Here is a 16,468-nt window from a genome sequence, read left to right on the forward strand (position 1 = left end):
CAAGCTTGCATCAACTTCACTGAAACCAATTCTTCATCCGCCGGAAATACCCCTACTCACAAAAATTGATAAGCGAATATTACACAGTAATTGTGTAGAATTTCCGTACTTTTAGAGGACGACGTAGCCATGACATTAACGACTGGACGTGTGTCCTGAAAAACTCACGTAAGTACAGGGCTTCCCAAACTACAACTATACAACAAAACACAGCCACAAATACCTTTACAGATACGTGATGCCTAGTCCCAAGCGTGCTCGGAAATGAAGCTTCGCCGCTATCAGCGACTGTGTCCTAGAGTAAATAGTTTCCTCACCGTAAAATCAATAGACGATTTTTTACCTTCTCTTCAGTCTCAATAATTATAGCCAAAAGACCAACAGGAGAGTAATGACGTCGTTTAGGACGAACTGAGAAAAGGACGTGATCGAAAGCTTTCTTCTTTACTTCCGTCTCAACGTCAGCCACAGAGTAGATTGCCGGATCTTCGTCGAGCTGTTTCAGATGCTTGCTGTCCAAGTAGAACCAGTTCAGAATTAATAACTCCTGGGCTCCTCTCGTCGCACACTCGCATTATCATGTCTTTAATTTCGGTCAGGAACTCCTTCGCCACTTCCTCGCAGGCTCTTTTGCTTGACCAACGAAGAATGATATCGATGCAACAGTGTCCCTTTTTTATTCCTAATTCTATGCGACATTCAACAACGTTGTCGTCGACAATTCTCACTAATTTGACGCCGTTTTTCCACGCGTCGCGACTTGTTGACTCCATCCGAGAGCAGCGAGATTGAAAGACGACGAATGACGACGGCGAGATGATGTCAACGGGAAGAGAGCACTCGTATCGCTGGCCACGATACACGTCAAACATTGGGTCTTCAATCCAGGCGTCGCGACGAATTGAATGCTGAAGAAGTGCGGGAATCTGATACTTGTTCTCTGGAGACTTTTCTACCTCAATGCACAGATCTAGACAAAGAAGAACTCGAATCGCTTCTTCGACTGTCACCGGTGTTCCACTCTTTTTGAGCTCGCGTCTAAATGCTGTCAAAGCTGATTCGATGTCTTTCAACGACACTTCACCATCTTCTTGAGACGGCATCCCAAACGGAAAGTATGATGGAGCGAGGAGTGGGCCGATGACGTTATGACACAACCAGAGCGGTCGAGGACAAATTTGAGGATCAAGATTCACAATCTATGCGACAATAAAAACCTGGAATAATATGAGTTTCATTTCTTACTATTCCAGATGAGTCGAGATAATCAACACAGACTTTTCTCTCGTCTTCATGTTTGAAAGTGATGCCGGCGTCTTCCACAACCCACTTCTCAAATTCTTGTGACGTCAGAAAATTGCCCAACGGATACTTTCTTTTGTCGTCAGGAAGGCAGAGCTTTCGTTCAATGACATGGCAAAACTTGGGCACGTCATCGGCTTCCTGCATGTAAAAATAGCGTTACAATTACATACATGAGAGACAATAGGCGCTTCTGCAGTACCTAGAGCATTAGTTCACGAATTTCTTTCAGCTTTTGTCGGAAGTCATTCATACGAACTGAATCGCTTTCACTGCAATCCATTTCGAACATTTGTAAAATTTCAAACGTGTCTTTGAAATCATCCTGGAGAGTTTCGGTGACTCTTTTCAGCCGAAAACTTACTTCAATTCCCGCCTCCTCTTCAAAAGCAATTAAATTAAAAACGATGAAAAGACGAAGACGTAATTTCAAAAGCGTGCCAAGGGCAGCCTTCAAAAACGCGCACCAATAGCGCCCAATCTCCAGGAGAACGCTTTCCGACGTCATATGTTGCCCATCGCGAAAGCGAAGAACGAGAACGAAGACCGTATTCGACTGCCGGAAGAAGAGACCATGTGCGCCGTGGAATGTCGGTTGGGCGCCAAAGTCCCACGTTGATCCTTTGCCAACTCCTGAAATTTCACGAATGTGAATTTCAACGCCCGGTGTACGATCTTCCTCCTTGGGTGGGGGAAGACCAAGTCGAAGAAGAGAATTGACAAGCGTAGTTTTCCCCGCCATTTCACGGCCAATAACGCAGAATTTAATAGAATCCGGACGAACCTTTTCTCGCTGAAGAGCAGAAAATCGGGCGGTGTGCTATTAAAATAATTACATACGAAACTGAATTAAAATGATGACGTACGTAATATTGCCGGAGGAGAGCTCTTGTTTCACCATCTTGGGCGATCTCGTAAGGCGTCTTTCCGTCCTAAAATTCACGTTTATTACTTCGCAATAGAAGAAACCAGTCACCTCGTCTTGACACATGACGTCACAACCCTTCTCAATCAATAGATCAATAATTGACTTGTCTATCCCTCTAGGGTTCTTTGCAGCCAGATGCATGGCATTTTGTTTGTTCTACAAAGATTCGAATAGAGAACGAGTGAGAAATGAAAACTCTGACTAACCTTATCTCTGGCAGAAACGTCTGCTCCTAATTCAATTAGTTGCTGAATGACGACGAAAGAAGGACATTTATGACATGTGCGCAATAAGGGTGTCCTTCCCTTCTAAAAATAGATTTTCCAAACAACGTGCGAAATATCCCAGGAATGCAACCTTGTCAACAGGATTTATATCAATGCCTTTCTCAATGACAAGATATCGAAGAACATCTGTCACGTCATCTTCACACTTTGAGGCTTTAGCAGCGCAAAATAAAGCCGTCTTCCCTTTCTGAATAAAAAAGATAGTGATATGTTGATTGAATTTGTAGCAAATAAATGAAATCTCACGAAATCTTTTGCTCGACAGTCAGCTCCTTTTTCATCCAAGTAGCGAACTTTCAATGAACGATTAAGGAAACTTCCACATGCATACATAAAAGGCGTTTTTCCACTCTGAAGACCAAATAAAAATAATAAAAGTATCACAAGCAAGATCTTCTAACATTGTTGACGCTATTGATATCAGCATTGTGTTCCAAAAGCCATTTCACTCCAAATTTGTTTCCAATCATGCAGGCAGAATGCAGAGGAGTGTCCCCGTACTATTACCTATAGTGCAAATCTAGCCAATGAAGCACATCATATGTCACCTTATTAGAAATGTTGACGCTCAATCCCCTTCTATTGACAAGATGATCAAAAATCTCGTTAGCATCTTCAGGTGACGAAAAATGACTTATAGCTAACCAAACCTATCAATCAAAAGTCATGGCTGCCAGGCTATCGATATCCATGTTCTTCCAGACATCGCATTTTCTTCAATGTGTCAAAGGAACTCTTACAGGCATTAGAATATGGCGTAAGTCCACCCTAACAAAAGTGATGTCAGCAGTGCAACCATATGAAGGATGATGATAACATGCGTACAATAAGGGAGTCCCTCCGAACTAAAAATGGAATTGCCAAAACGAAAACGCGAAAGTAAGAATGCGACCTTATCAACAGAATTGATATCAATGCCTTTCTCAATGACAAGATATCGAAGAACATCTTTCACTTCGTCATCTTTACAGTCTGAGGTCCAGGTGGAATAAAACAAAGCCGTCTTTCCATCCTGAATAAAAATGACGGCTATTTGTTCATTGACGTTTAAACTAATGCAGGACATCTCACGTGATCTTTGGCTCGACAGTCAGCTCCTTTTTCATCCAAGTAGCGAACTTTCGCTGAATGATTGATGGAACTTTCACATGCATCCATGAATGGCTTCGTGTCCCACTAAAGATAAAATAAGAATTAATTAAACTATTAGAAGTGAATCTTCTAACCTTTTTGACACTATTAATATCAGCGCGGTGTTCTATGAGCCATTTCACTACAAAAATGCTTCCACTTGAGCAGGCACTCTGCAGAGGAGTGTTGCCCTCCTATTAACAAATATTGCACACGTAGCAAACAAAAGCACATCATGTATCACCCAATTAATATCGTTGATGCTCAATCCCATTTCATAGACAAGATGACGAAAAATCCTATCAACTTCAGATGACGAAAATTGATTTTGAGCTGCCCAAACCTATAAATCAAAAGTTACTGTTGTCAGAGTGTTGATTTGATATCAATTCTGTTACAATGTCAGAGGATGACAAAATGTATCCATGTTCTTCGAGATAGACCATTTTCTTTCTTGCGTCAACGGAACTCAAAGAGGCTAGAGAATATGGCGTACGTTCAACCTAAAAAAGAGTGATGAGTTCCATTATTGGAAACGAATTCCAAGTCATACGATGTCTTTCACGTTGACATTTGCACGGTGACTGACGAGCCATTCAACGCCAAAAATATCACCCCACTCGCACGCACAGTGAAGTGGGCGGAATCTCCTCTGCATCCAAGAATTAATTAGTTAATTTACCAATCCAAAACGTGAAGTCATACAAATCCTGCTTCTTTTTCAATGCCTTGATTCTTCTGCACAAGCGCAAAGCTGAGCCAATCATCGGCTTCCTTCGCCGTCTCAAACTCTCTTCCCGCCAAATAGTGAAATAACGACAAGTCAGATTCGTACTAACAAAATTAGGAGAATACAATGGTGTGCAGCGATGAAAAACGCAACTATTCCATACCTGCTCAGATCGAAATCCTTTCTCTCTAGAAAGAAAACGAGGCAATTCATCGCCCGGGTCATTGTCATTTCTCTTCTCCAAAATCTTCGCCAATCGATCAATCGCAGAGCGAACAGACGAGTTCCCTCTCTGCCTCTGCAAAAACAACTCTACGTTGGTTAGAAGAGCGAAAACGTTTCGGTGAATTCTACGGGTTCTTTTCGAGACAAAAACGAATCTTCGAGTTATCTTAGAAGTGACGATCTTGCTGTTCTATCGCACTCCATTAATAAAACCATCATCGCCTTACAAGCAGCGGTACCCCGTCTATTTTTGCTTTTTTCGCCGAAGAGAACTTCCTCATAACACAAACAATGTGCGCATGCGCTACGCTTCGTAATTCGATTTCATTTCTAGAGAATGCTAGCTCGATGTAGGCCATCATGCATAGCCTACGCGAACGCATTACAAAGCATGACGTCATAAATATTTACGTTGTCATATTTTGACGTAGTAATACAGCCCCACTTATATAGTGTACTGTATACAGCTCAGTTCTGTATAGGGTAGTGAATCGTTGTTGAAACGCTATCTAACTTGGAACGGCTGCATCATAGCTTCTGCTGCACCGTTTTTCTTCCCGCTTTTTCTAAAAATACTTCAGGCTTTCCTTGTTTAGAATGGCGCAAACAGTGAAGCTCTAAACATGACCAGTTACGGTACCGTACTTGGAACGTACAGATGAATCTTATTGGGAACGCCCTATATTTTTGCGTTTTCCCATATAGACCTATATATCATTTGAAAGCTCAGCTTGTGCTTGATCGCGTTTGGCGTTGGTCCCAGCTGCGGTGAAGATATCACGGTTTGAATTCGATCGCAGTTTTCTGTCTATTCTGTCGACATCTTATAATGAACTTGATGAACTTGATGCAGCCGTTCCTTTTTAGATAGCGTTTTATGCAACAACGATTCACCCAACACACTAGCATACACGTCGCCCTCTCCTTCGAAGAGTCGCGAGGCGATCGGACGCCATGCATATGTGCATCACAAAAAATAACTTAGCAGCAGTTTACGCAAAGAAAACGATGGCGGCACATGCAGCACCGCGCATACAAACAGAAAGGATAAAGATACTACTGATTGATACAGCGACCGTGCCCTGCCCTTTCACTCCCAAATAAACGTGCGGTGGAGGAGTACAAAAGCGGCTCTTTGAATATACTCAGTCTCCCACAAAGTACGTCACGCGCTCGCTAAAATCAATACGAAACGCACACACTCAATGGCAGATAGGTGTATCGAAGTCAAAGCAAACGCTTTTCCAGCGTGAAACGCGCCATAATACACCTGGAAGCACCCACGTAACGTAGGAAAGTTCATGTGACACCAACTCTTCGTTATTATAAGGCACGAGCCTTCATCAAGAGTGCAACTATATAATTGTATAAAAATGATCAATCGTAACTGCTGAGAGCAAAACTAAGCAAACGCATTCTTCTTAGAACGAGCAGTTACCACAATCAGAAAATTCAACAAAGATCAGTAGAAGACGCACTGAAGACTTGTCCATTGCTGCAGCTGCCTCTCTCACGTTTGTGCAAAAAATAGTGCTAGTGGAAGCAGAGACATATGCGCCCCCATTTAAGGATTGCTTCCTTAATTTCCGCGAAAACAAGTGGGCATAAAGCAATCCGTTACATCCATCGTTACATCCATTCACGGGACTTTCGCGGTGGGAAATACGGAGAAGGGAAACGAAGAGCGCATAAATGTGGATAGATTATGAGATGGAAGCTTGCATAGGGAACCGAAGGACGAAAATAAAAGGAAGCGAGAGGAATATTAGATTAAGACGAACAAATTAAATTGGTATGGACCACGAGACACAGATCGAGAGAGTCAAATTTCCAGAATCTTATTCATTTAGTAAAAGCCGCTAGAACCCTGTGCTTTCATTCTCATTTAAATATCCTCCCGGTGAAAATACCGTGAGATCAACGAATTCTTCTTGAAACGCCTGTTTCCTATGGAGGTTGTCAATTTAGCATTGTAGAATTTTTCTTGCATCTTGCATCTAAATTCTTGAGACTCCTATTAATTAGAGGATTTGCGTGTTCTTCGATTTTATCTATGTGCTTCAAGTTATATTACCTTCTACAAGACCACTTCGACATGAAATTATCTGACGTATCCAAGGTAATTTTTAGGCATCGTCTGCTCTACTAAGGTTGGCAGACTACCATAGAACGCGTCATAGATTTATCCATGCAACACCCGTGGCATGCATGTAGTTTCGCTCTCGCCTTTATCCGACGTACGTTATTATCGCCTGGAGGCAGTAATCAAAAGTGGCCACGGTACCGACCATAGCAGCAAAGAACACAGTAGCTTTGAAAATATGGAGCGGCATCACGTGCACCACTTGAGACTCTTTGAGTCAATTTGCGGTAAAAGCCATCAAGACGTCTCTTCTGGTTGAGGTATTTAGCTGTTATGCAAAGGTTCTGAAGAAAGCTAGCCGAATTAAAAAACGCCTCAAGCATATGTTTGATTCTTACTGCGGCTGCGCGTACGTGCAAGAAGGCGAGTACATAAACAACGTCACCGCGGAAAGACCGGTTCATGGACACCGCCAGTACATTACTGTCTACTAAATCTTTTTGTGATAAAACTCTTCTTGACTGTTTATAGAGTTTTTTTCGGCTATCGCCAGCGGAAAAACGAAAAAGGTTCGCGAATTCGTGTCTAAACAGCCTGTACAATGGCAAACGATGGTTACCAAGGTACGATACGCGTTTTTCCCTAGAAACGGTGACTCATTACGCCGTTGATTTCGCTCTTTGGGGTATATAGAGGCCTTCTTTTTTGTTTAGGACGGTTTCAGTGCAATAGCTTTTGCTATTTCGTGCAATTCATTAGAAGTGGCAGAGTATTTTCTTTCAACAGGATTAGATATCGAGAGTCGAGTTGACATGGTATTGTTAAAATTTCCAAAAATGAAGAAACGCATATTTGAGTTTGATGCTACGTAGAAAGGAGCGACTGCCTTTCTTCACGCTGCTTACAAAGGATCTCTGAAAGGAGTCGATCTATTATTGAGAAACGGCTGTAACGTTCATGTGAAGGACGACGTGAGTGCCACTTTTCACATTATTTGACTATTGACACACTCGCTTAGGACGGCAATGGAGTTCTGGCATTAGCGTGCTTAGGAAGCGATCTTATGATGGTTAAAAGAATTTGCACAATGGGTTTCTCGGTGAACGCAACTCATCAGGTAGAGATAAATAATAAAATGTTTATTTCTACAAGAATTCTGGTTTCTCCATAGGATGAAAATACATCTTTGCATTTTGCAGCTTATAGTGGAAGTGCCGAAATTGCAGCATTACTAATAGGCAACGGAGCAAACGTCGAAGCAAAAAACAAAGTGGTGTCCTAGATGCAAACGAGATTAATTTAACGCATGGTTTTCTAGTTTGGCTTCACTCCCTTTCTTATGGCCTGTAATTTAGACAACTTGAGCGTCGTCAATTTACTTATAGCAAAAGGATGCAATATTCATGTCAAAACAAAAGTAAGTTTCGGATGTCGTTATTTCTAAACCTAGTGTATATATCGATGTAGCGCGGTGACGGAGCATTGGCGATGTCAAGTGGTAATGGCAACCTTAGAATCGCTGAAGTTTTGATTCAAGTTGGATTAGACCCCAACGAAGCCCAACACGTAAAACTATTTCCATACTGGTCTTGCTGGGTATTGTATTTGTTTTCAGCTGGGTTACACATCCTTGCACTGGGCTGCTGAAAAAGGACAACTTAGACTCGCAGACTTTCTTCTAAAGAACGGCTCTAAAATAGAAGCTCAGGACAAGGTAACTGCGATATTTTATAAAAATGCTTCACATTGACTTAATTAATTAATTAATATTCTCATAGTTTGGAAAGACGCCGTTTCTCGTGGCTTGTACGTACAACCAAACAAAAGTAGCTAAGCTCTTCATATCCAAAGCGTGTAATGTTCACGTCAAATCCAATGTCAGCTTTTGCCTTTGTCGCGAAAGACCTATAACTATGCGCATGTGTGTATTAGCGTGCTGATGGAGCCTTGGCAATGGCGACTTGGAACGAAAACGTCGAACTTGCTGAAGTATTGATTCAACTTGGTTTAGACGTCAACGAAGTCCATGGAGTAACTTCTCCGCGCGTATTGTACTTTAGCGTGCATTTATTCTTTTATGAAGTTTTACTGCACATCCTTACACTGGGCAGCTAGCAAAGGAAATTGTGAATTAGGTGAACTTCTTATTGGAGAGGGTGCTGCGGTTGAAGTTAAAGACGAGGTATCTAAACGTTTTATTGGCACGATAATTTACTTCATGACGTTCTGTGGTGTGTCCTTGTTGATTAAGGTTGGATATACACCCTTTCTTATGGCTTGTAGTTGTCAGCAATTTCCCTTCGTCGAACTCCTGATATCAAAGGGATGCAATATACATGCAAAGAGCAATGTGCGGTTTTTTACAAACATTTTGCCACTAACAGTTGATTGCGTATATCTGTAGTGTGGCGATGGAGCCTTGGCAATGGCAAGTTGGAATGGAAACCTGAAATTTGCTAAGAAACTTATTCAACTCGGATTAGACGTAAATGAATCTCAACGCGTAAGTCTTATGCATGATTAATCGTTGCAGCTACCTGATGTTTTCGTTAGGTTGGCTATACCTCTTTGCACTGGGCAGCTCAAGACGGGCATCTAGAACTGGCAGAATTCTTTATTGAATGTGGGGCCGAACTTGAAGTTCAAGACGAGGTTTCACGTTTGTGACTTTATATTCTACTATATAGATGTATTTCGCTGATTTTGTAGAATGGAAACACTCCGATTTTATGTTGTGCTGCGAGTGATAATGTTGATTTGCTCGCTATGTTAATCTCAAAGGGTTGCAACGTTCAAGCAAAGAATAAGGAAGCTATACCTTAGAAGTATATATTCACGATCTTTACTGTGATTTCGTTATAGATCGGTCGAGGATTGCTAGCAACAGCTTCTGCAAATGGTCAAGCAAAAATGGCCGAAGCGCTTTTAAAGATGGAATTTTCGCTGTTTGAGACGGACTACGTGCGATGATACCTACATTCTTACGTCACTAACCTTTAACACTATCTTCATTTAGCATGGCCGCACGCCGCTTCATTGGGCGGCGCAATGGAATCGAAAGCAAGTTGCGGAAGTTCTCATCGACAAAGGCGCCGACATTGAAGCTCAAGACAGAGTTTGAGCATAGATTGATTTGTAGGCGAATATTCTCTCTACGACGATATCTCTTTTGCAGTGCGGAAAAACGCCTTTTCTGTATGCGGTTTGGCGTGGGCAAAATGAATTTGCTCATTTTTTACTTGACGAAGGATGCAATCTTTCTGCACTTGATCATGCAAGATGATCATTCATTTCTTGTAGAAAATGAACGGCGCTTTCTATTTCTAGAATGATCAGGGTGCATTGACCTTGGCCTGCATTGAAGGGCATCACGACACAGCAGAATGGCTCGTATCAAAGTTTAAATCCCAGGTAAGGTTACTATCTTTTACAAATAAAATAAAAGTCTAATGAATTAGCATGTAGGATATCGATTGTCTTCTACATGTTGCAGCCCAAAACGATTTTGACAAGGTCGCTGCCATGCTGGTGTCAAAAGGAGCTGCATTGGAATCTCGAGATCAGGTAGCATACAGTTGAGAGAGAGAGCAATACCTTTATTATATTAATTATTTTGCAGTGGGGCTGCACTCCTCTTCTCACTGCCATTGAGTTCGGCTGTGACAACGTCATTGATTATCTTTTGAACAAAGGCTGCAATATTTATGCAACAACGAAACGAGGAGAGTGCGCTCTTGATTTAGCCGTTATGGGAGGACGCCTAGATTTGTATCATCGCTTGGTGAAGGCGGGAATCAAAGCCTCTCAGCTCACACAAGCGAGTCAAATGTCGAAGTCCGATTTTTCTTAATGCCTTAATCGATCTAGGATAGTCGTCGGTTTTTGAAGAGGGCCGCTTTAGGTGAAAACGATGAAGCTCTTCGTTTTTTAAGAGAGGTGACTTCATTTGAAATAGAGCTGACATCTATTCTTGACACGTTGTGCCTTACAGATATACAGTCTTCAGTGCTTTGAAGATCCTCTAAACTGGGCTTCGCCTCAGGAATGCGGTTGCACATCTTTTGAACTATTTGAAATGTCTTGCCGTTCTATAGGAACGAGAAGAAATGCAACTAGAAATACATCAGCTTTATGCCCGACTAAGAAAACGTGAAGATAGTACGCACTCCTCTAGAGATCATGAATCGAAAGAAGAGGAGCGCCCTGTTGGTACTACTGAAGTAGGTGTTGCATTGTTCTAAAATATGACAGTGGAGGAAGATGTTTAATTAAAATAGGAACGGAAGCAGGTGGTAGAGGAATTGGCATTTGCTTTGGCTAGAAAGGAAAGAGAAATAGCGCAATTGAAGGACGAGGCTACAGAAAGAGAGCGAAAGCACGAAGCCCTTTACGGTTCCTAAGATATTCTATGCACCTTTTTCATAGGTAATATAAAATTTCTTCTTTTTAATTAATAACAGCAAAGTGGAGAACCGAAGTTGAAGAGAAGAACATTGCACTTGACGTTCGAGCCCACGAAATTGGTAAACCGTTCTGGTATTGGAACCTTACTAATCATTTGTTTGATAATCAACTAGAGGAAATAAGGATTGCTGCCAAGGCAAAAGACGATCAAATAGAAGAGGCTATAAAAAAGATTGACGCATTGACACTAGACCACGGTAATAGATCCCTCATCTAGCTATTTCTTGATCAATGGATTTGCGTACAGGAAAATTAGTCAACTGCTTTGAGGAGACAGTAACTGAGCTAAGAACCATATCTGAACAGAAAGCAGAGAAGGAAAAGCAGCTAGACAAAGAAAAAGAAAACGAAGGTCTACTGCAAATTTCTCTCGAAGACGTCAAAATGACTGAAATTAAACTCGGAGAGGGAGCGTGGGGAGGTAATTACGAACGATGTAATGATGTAAGAAACATGAAATTCCTATCTAGAAGTGAGGGTTGGCTACTGGCGTGGATGTCCCGTGGCTGTCAAGATATTTTTTGAATTTCTGAACACGGACAACTGCCTTCGTCTCTTTCAGGAAGAGATTGCCGTCTGCAGTCGAATACGTCACCCAAACATCGTCCCCCTATGCGGTGCAACAACGGAGAAAAACGAACGACTTCGAATAATCACAGAGCTTCTTGAAGGGTCTCTTTCTGACGTCATCATAGCCGCTCGTCGTTCAAAAATGGCTTCTTTCTTTGCGAGAGCAGATTGACCTTGCCTTCGGTATGACAGCTGCAACAACGTATCTCCATGAACTCCGACCAAACGGAATCGTACACCGCAACATTCGCTCCTCCAATGTTGTCGTAACGGCTTTGATGGAGGCGAAGCTCTGCGACTTGGGCTGGACTACATTTGCACAAGTGTCTCTTTCCACCGTACCTCTTCCTGCCAGCCAGTATTCGGCTCCAGAGCAGGGCTCTGTTCTCTACCAGGGCACACAGATGACTGACGTGTGCAGTCTAGGAGTGACTCTCGCTGAATTGATGACTGGGGAAGAACCAGTTGCCAGTCAGCGATTCGAGCAGGCTTCCATTGTCGGTCATCCCCTCGTCAAGAAGATGTGCCTGCAAATGATCTCTATTGATCCAAGCGTGAGGCCAACTGCACACGAATGCTTGGATACATTAGAACGAGTTAAAAAGTCAGACGACTATAATCAGTGTTATCCGAAGAGAGTTGTAAAGGGTAAGTCGCACGGGGAGGTGAACTTGGTGTTTCCGCATTTGCCGCATTGTCTTTCCGTGAAACCTGGCATTTTGTAGATTTTTACATGGCTTTTCTGTTGCATTATTCTGTTCTACAAGCACAGCTAAAACTAAACTATTTTATACGCATCCGCTAGACGATTTCTGGAAAATCTCAAAGGTAAGTAAGTGCCTTTGACGCACTGGCTTTATATTCAATGTGCTAAAGTAGGTTTTCTGTATGAACATGCGCAGACGAGACTATGGATTCCGCTGGTAAATGCAACCTGACCTGACAAGAAACGATCTCCTCTCTAGGCTTCTTCCTAGCTTTTCTTGACGCTATTGCAAACAGAGACGCGAATCTGGTTCGCCAATTCGTGTCCAATCACCCGGAACAGTGGAGAACCGCAGTGAACGAGGTATGGTTGTAAATTGTCTCCCAAATCGCGGTTCATGACCATGGTCTGGGTGAAATGGCACCTCAATATAATCTTTGTATGCTCGGGAAATACATTCACCCCAAGGACACCAACTAAATATTTTTTTCTAACCGTTTAGCATCGCCCTTAAAGCCTTAGACCCTTTTGTCGATGGTCCTGCTACGCCACTAGTGCTCTTTTAGTCTCAACGTAGTCTATGTTACTGCAGAAGTGGTAGCGATAGAGTGGCAGCTGACAATTTATTATTAGATAACCTGCTGTTGGAAAATATCCAACTTATTAGATTCTTTGCGTTGTAGGAAGGTGCCAATGCGATGACGTACGCGATTTTTTACAATTCTTTGGAAGTGACAAAATATTTTCTCTCGCTGGGATGGGACATTGAAAGTCATGTCAACAAGGTAGTTTCTTTTTTTAACATTAGAGACGTTTTGATTGCTTTGTGATAGACTGGATCAACGGCTTTTCTTTATGCTGTCAATAGAGGATCTGTCAAAGTAGTCGATCTATTTCTCAGGAAAGGCTGCAACGTCCATGCAAAAAGCCACGTGAGAAACGGAACGTTACCATGGCTTTTGGCGTAAACTTGCTTTGTGATGGCAGAATGGCAACAGAGCTCTGGCTTTGGCGTGTTTGCGAGGCCGTCTTGATATGGTAAAGAAAATGATAAAAATAGGACTTTGCGTCAACGAAACTAACGAAGTACGTTAACAAATTTTAATTAAGTCTGAAAATTTTGTATTTCTTCTTATATAGAATGGCTACGCATCGTTGCATTACGCAGCTGATCGAGGATATGCCAAAATTGCCTCGTATCTAATCACAAAAAAGGCATTTCTTGAAGCTAAAACCGAAGTACTGTAGAACCCTCATAACTATTCTAAATTGATTGGACAGAAACTACGTTCTCGTTAGTCTGGACTAACGCCTTTTCTGGTCGCCTGTACGTCTAATCAAATTAGAATGGTCGATTTTTTGCTATCAAAAAGATGCAACATTTACGCCAAGAAAAAGGTTCCCAGTTGCGACCTACTCTTTAGCCATTATGTATGTACATACATGTAGGGAGGTCAGGGAGCCCTGGCAATTGCAAGTATAAACGGAAACCTTGAACTCGCTGAAAAATTGATTCATCTTGGCCTGGACCCTAACGAAGCTGATGCGGTGGGCGCCCAAGAAAATAAATTCTCTGTTATCATGTTATCATTCAGGATGGCTTCTCTTCTTTGCACTGGGCTGCCAAACATGGGCACATACAAGTAGGAAAGTTTCTTATCAAAAACGGATCCAGTCTCGAATCCAAATCCAAAGTAGGTGCAGTCGTTGATTCTATAGGATAGCACTTTCTCGGTTCTAGTGGGGACAAACGCCTTTTCTTGTGGCCTGTGATAGCCAGTGCGAAGGCATGGTAGATCTGTTGATAGCGGAAGGATGCAATATTCACTCCAAAAGCGAGGTCAGTATATGAAGTTTTTTATTTACGTTTGGTTGTGAAGAAGTAAATGTCGCGTGCAGCGAGGTGATGGCGCGTTGGCATTCGCTAGCTGGAATGGAAACGTTGAAATTGCTGAAAAATTAATTGAACTCGGATTAGACGTCAACGAAGCTCACTTTGTAAGAAATTTACTGATGATGATCTCTCGCAGTGTGTGATATGATATATCTCCTTCAGTGCGGCTACACCTCTTTGCACTGGGCAGTCGCCAAAAGTCATCTCAAACTTGCTAAACTTCTTATTAGAAAGGGCGCTAATTTGGAAGCAGAAAACGAGGTGATATATCTTACCTTCACTCGTTATTTTAGGTAGAGTTTGTACGTTCTGCTAGTGGGGAGAAACACCCTTTCTCGTCGCTTGTAATGACCAACGCCTTGACGTGATTGACTTCTTAGTATTGAAAGGGTGCAATATTCATGCTAAGAGCAAGGCAAATTGTTTGGTGACGTACTATCTGTCACAAACATACTTTCGTGTATCTACAGAAAGGAAATGGAGCCTTGGCAAATGCATGTTTGCAAGGAAACGTCAAACTTGCTGAGAATTTGATTCAACTCGGATTGGACGTCAATGAAACTCATTCTGTAGGCGTTTTTTAGAATGAAACAATTAGAAGTTGATGATTTGTCTAGAATGGTTTCACTTCCTTGCACTGGGCCGCTGGAAAAGGGTATCATATGCTAGTAGAACTTCTTATTGACAAGGGAGCGAAGCTTGAAGCTAAAGACAAGGTAAGTAACAATGCATTCTACTGAAAGGCCTGGATTGTTTTATTGTCACTTGCTCATTTTTTTTGTTTGGCCTTGCAGAACGGAACAACTCCAATTCTTTGCTGCACCACAACTGACAGGCTCTACCTGCTTAGAATGATGATATCCAAAGGATGTAACATTCACGCCAAGAACAATGTAGTTAGGACAAGCGTCAAAATTACACTAGTGACCATGACGTGTAGGTTGGGTCTGGAGCGTTGGCAACAGCAAGTGCCAGAGGAAAGGTTAAAATGGCAAGAAAACTTCTTGAAATAGGATGCCTGGTAACTGAAACTGACCTTGTAAGCCATAAATCCTTCGTTTTCTCAAGCGTTATCGCAATCTCTTTACTTGTTAGTTCGGTGTTACGTCACTTCACATAGCAGCAATATGGAATAGACCGGCGATTGCCAATCTCCTCATTGAATGGGGCGCCAACGTCGAAGCTCAAGACAACGTTTGATTTAATGGGGTAACAGATAATGACGTCTTTGTAGCATTAACTCTTAGTGGGGGCGGACGCCGTTTCTTCACGCTGCCTGTAACGGACAGGCAGACTTTGCCATGTTTCTTATCAGCAAAAGATGCAAGCTTCGTGCTATTGATAAGGCAAATGTTGAGAAGACTTTGTTGTCAATGTGATTGTGACGTAGTTTTGTAGGAAGGATACGGTGCTTTGGCGCTAGCTTCTATTGAAAATCATTACGACGTGGTAGAAGTACTAGTTTCGAAATATACAAACCAGGTTTGTGTGATTGTGGTTAACTGGCATTTTCCGTAGTTCTACTTCATTTATGATCAGGATTTGAATGCCGTTCTTCATTTGGTTGCTCAGCGTGATTTTGACCGGATAGCTGACCTCCTCATCTCTAAAGGAGCCAATATTGAGGCTCAAGACCAGGTACGTATGCTCATCCATTCTTTGCTTTGTTTGTACAGGTGGCTTTCCTAGTGGGGCTGCACCCCTCTTTTGACAGCCATAGAGTTTGGTTGTGACAACGTCATTGAGTTCCTATTGAAAAAAGGTTGCAATATATTTGCAGTAACGAAGAATGGCGAATCCGCTCTGGACTTGGCAATAATGGGAGGGCGACTGGATTTATTCTATGAATTCGTCAAATGGGGAATCAAAGCCTCGCAACTGTCACAGGTAAGTGAATGTAAGGGTAATGTCATCAAAGTTCAATGATTTAATAATCAGGAAAGCCGGCGTTTTTTATCAAAAGCGGCCGCTAGTGATAGTGAAGAAGCAGCTCAATTCCTAAAAGAGGTGACATCGTTTCGTTTAATAAAACGATTTCAGACAACTTGCTGTGATTATATCAGATAAATGTTCTTCAGTGTTCTGAAGAACCCTTGAAGTGGACATCCCCACAGGAATGCTAACCGAGTGCTTATTTGCAACACTGAG

The 16,468-nt window shown here is 42.1% G+C and overlaps 5 protein-coding genes and 2 long non-coding RNA genes across 7 annotated transcripts; 5 read left to right on the top strand and 2 right to left on the bottom strand.

Annotated features, from left to right (window-relative positions):
* Window positions 1-109: 109 nt before the first annotated feature.
* On the bottom strand, window positions 110-2,234 carry LOC136193481 (uncharacterized). Its single transcript, XR_010671345.1, has 5 exons — window positions 2,169-2,234; window positions 1,505-2,122; window positions 1,246-1,443; window positions 344-1,199; window positions 110-295 (listed from the first exon to the last, which is right to left on the bottom strand). It is a non-coding gene; the product is annotated as an uncharacterized lncRNA (long non-coding RNA).
* A 1,330-nt stretch (window positions 2,235-3,564) lies between these two features.
* Window positions 3,565-4,884, bottom strand: LOC136193943 (putative ankyrin repeat domain-containing protein 19). Its single transcript, XM_065982952.1, has 8 exons — window positions 4,831-4,884; window positions 4,542-4,676; window positions 4,354-4,482; window positions 4,202-4,300; window positions 4,047-4,151; window positions 3,893-3,991; window positions 3,744-3,842; window positions 3,565-3,693 (listed from the first exon to the last, which is right to left on the bottom strand). The coding sequence occupies exons 1-8, from the start codon at window positions 4,882-4,884 to the stop codon at window positions 3,565-3,567; spliced, it is 849 nt and encodes a 282-aa protein (XP_065839024.1).
* A 2,183-nt stretch (window positions 4,885-7,067) lies between these two features.
* Window positions 7,068-7,862, top strand: LOC136193944 (myotrophin-like). Its single transcript, XM_065982953.1, has 6 exons — window positions 7,068-7,161; window positions 7,218-7,309; window positions 7,400-7,501; window positions 7,559-7,657; window positions 7,705-7,803; window positions 7,839-7,862. Exons 1-6 carry the CDS (start codon window positions 7,149-7,151, stop codon window positions 7,860-7,862), a joined length of 429 nt encoding a protein of 142 aa, XP_065839025.1. The 5' UTR covers window positions 7,068-7,148.
* A 295-nt stretch (window positions 7,863-8,157) lies between these two features.
* Window positions 8,158-9,509, top strand: LOC136193945 (putative ankyrin repeat protein RF_0381). Its single transcript, XM_065982954.1, has 9 exons — window positions 8,158-8,252; window positions 8,302-8,400; window positions 8,465-8,563; window positions 8,619-8,717; window positions 8,770-8,868; window positions 8,938-9,036; window positions 9,091-9,189; window positions 9,240-9,338; window positions 9,396-9,509. The coding sequence occupies exons 1-9, from the start codon at window positions 8,175-8,177 to the stop codon at window positions 9,507-9,509; spliced, it is 885 nt and encodes a 294-aa protein (XP_065839026.1). The 5' UTR covers window positions 8,158-8,174.
* Window positions 9,510-9,550: 41 nt separating this feature from the next.
* Window positions 9,551-10,504, top strand: LOC136193706 (uncharacterized). Its single transcript, XR_010671424.1, has 5 exons — window positions 9,551-9,647; window positions 9,703-9,801; window positions 9,862-10,097; window positions 10,152-10,250; window positions 10,306-10,504. It is a non-coding gene; the product is annotated as an uncharacterized lncRNA (long non-coding RNA).
* A 288-nt stretch (window positions 10,505-10,792) lies between these two features.
* Window positions 10,793-12,405, top strand: LOC136193946 (uncharacterized). The gene is made up of 6 exons (XM_065982956.1): window positions 10,793-10,906; window positions 10,964-11,078; window positions 11,147-11,209; window positions 11,264-11,347; window positions 11,398-11,571; window positions 11,621-12,405. The coding sequence occupies exons 1-6, from the start codon at window positions 10,793-10,795 to the stop codon at window positions 11,890-11,892; spliced, it is 822 nt and encodes a 273-aa protein (XP_065839028.1). The 3' UTR covers window positions 11,893-12,405.
* On the top strand, window positions 11,906-16,443 carry LOC136193947 (ankyrin-3-like). Its single transcript, XM_065982957.1, has 25 exons — window positions 11,906-12,368; window positions 12,623-12,643; window positions 12,686-12,789; window positions 13,110-13,211; window positions 13,260-13,358; window positions 13,414-13,512; window positions 13,567-13,665; window positions 13,726-13,824; window positions 13,876-13,974; window positions 14,022-14,120; window positions 14,168-14,266; window positions 14,326-14,424; window positions 14,483-14,581; window positions 14,637-14,735; window positions 14,791-14,889; window positions 14,938-15,036; window positions 15,115-15,213; window positions 15,261-15,359; window positions 15,416-15,514; window positions 15,568-15,666; window positions 15,719-15,802; window positions 15,860-15,958; window positions 16,010-16,207; window positions 16,259-16,327; window positions 16,384-16,443. Exons 1-25 carry the CDS (start codon window positions 11,906-11,908, stop codon window positions 16,441-16,443), a joined length of 2,784 nt encoding a protein of 927 aa, XP_065839029.1.
* Window positions 16,444-16,468: the final 25 nt, after the last annotated feature.

Source organism: Oscarella lobularis, chromosome 12, assembly GCF_947507565.1.
Source record: "Oscarella lobularis chromosome 12, ooOscLobu1.1, whole genome shotgun sequence".
Lineage (NCBI taxonomy): Eukaryota > Metazoa > Porifera > Homoscleromorpha > Homosclerophorida > Oscarellidae > Oscarella > Oscarella lobularis.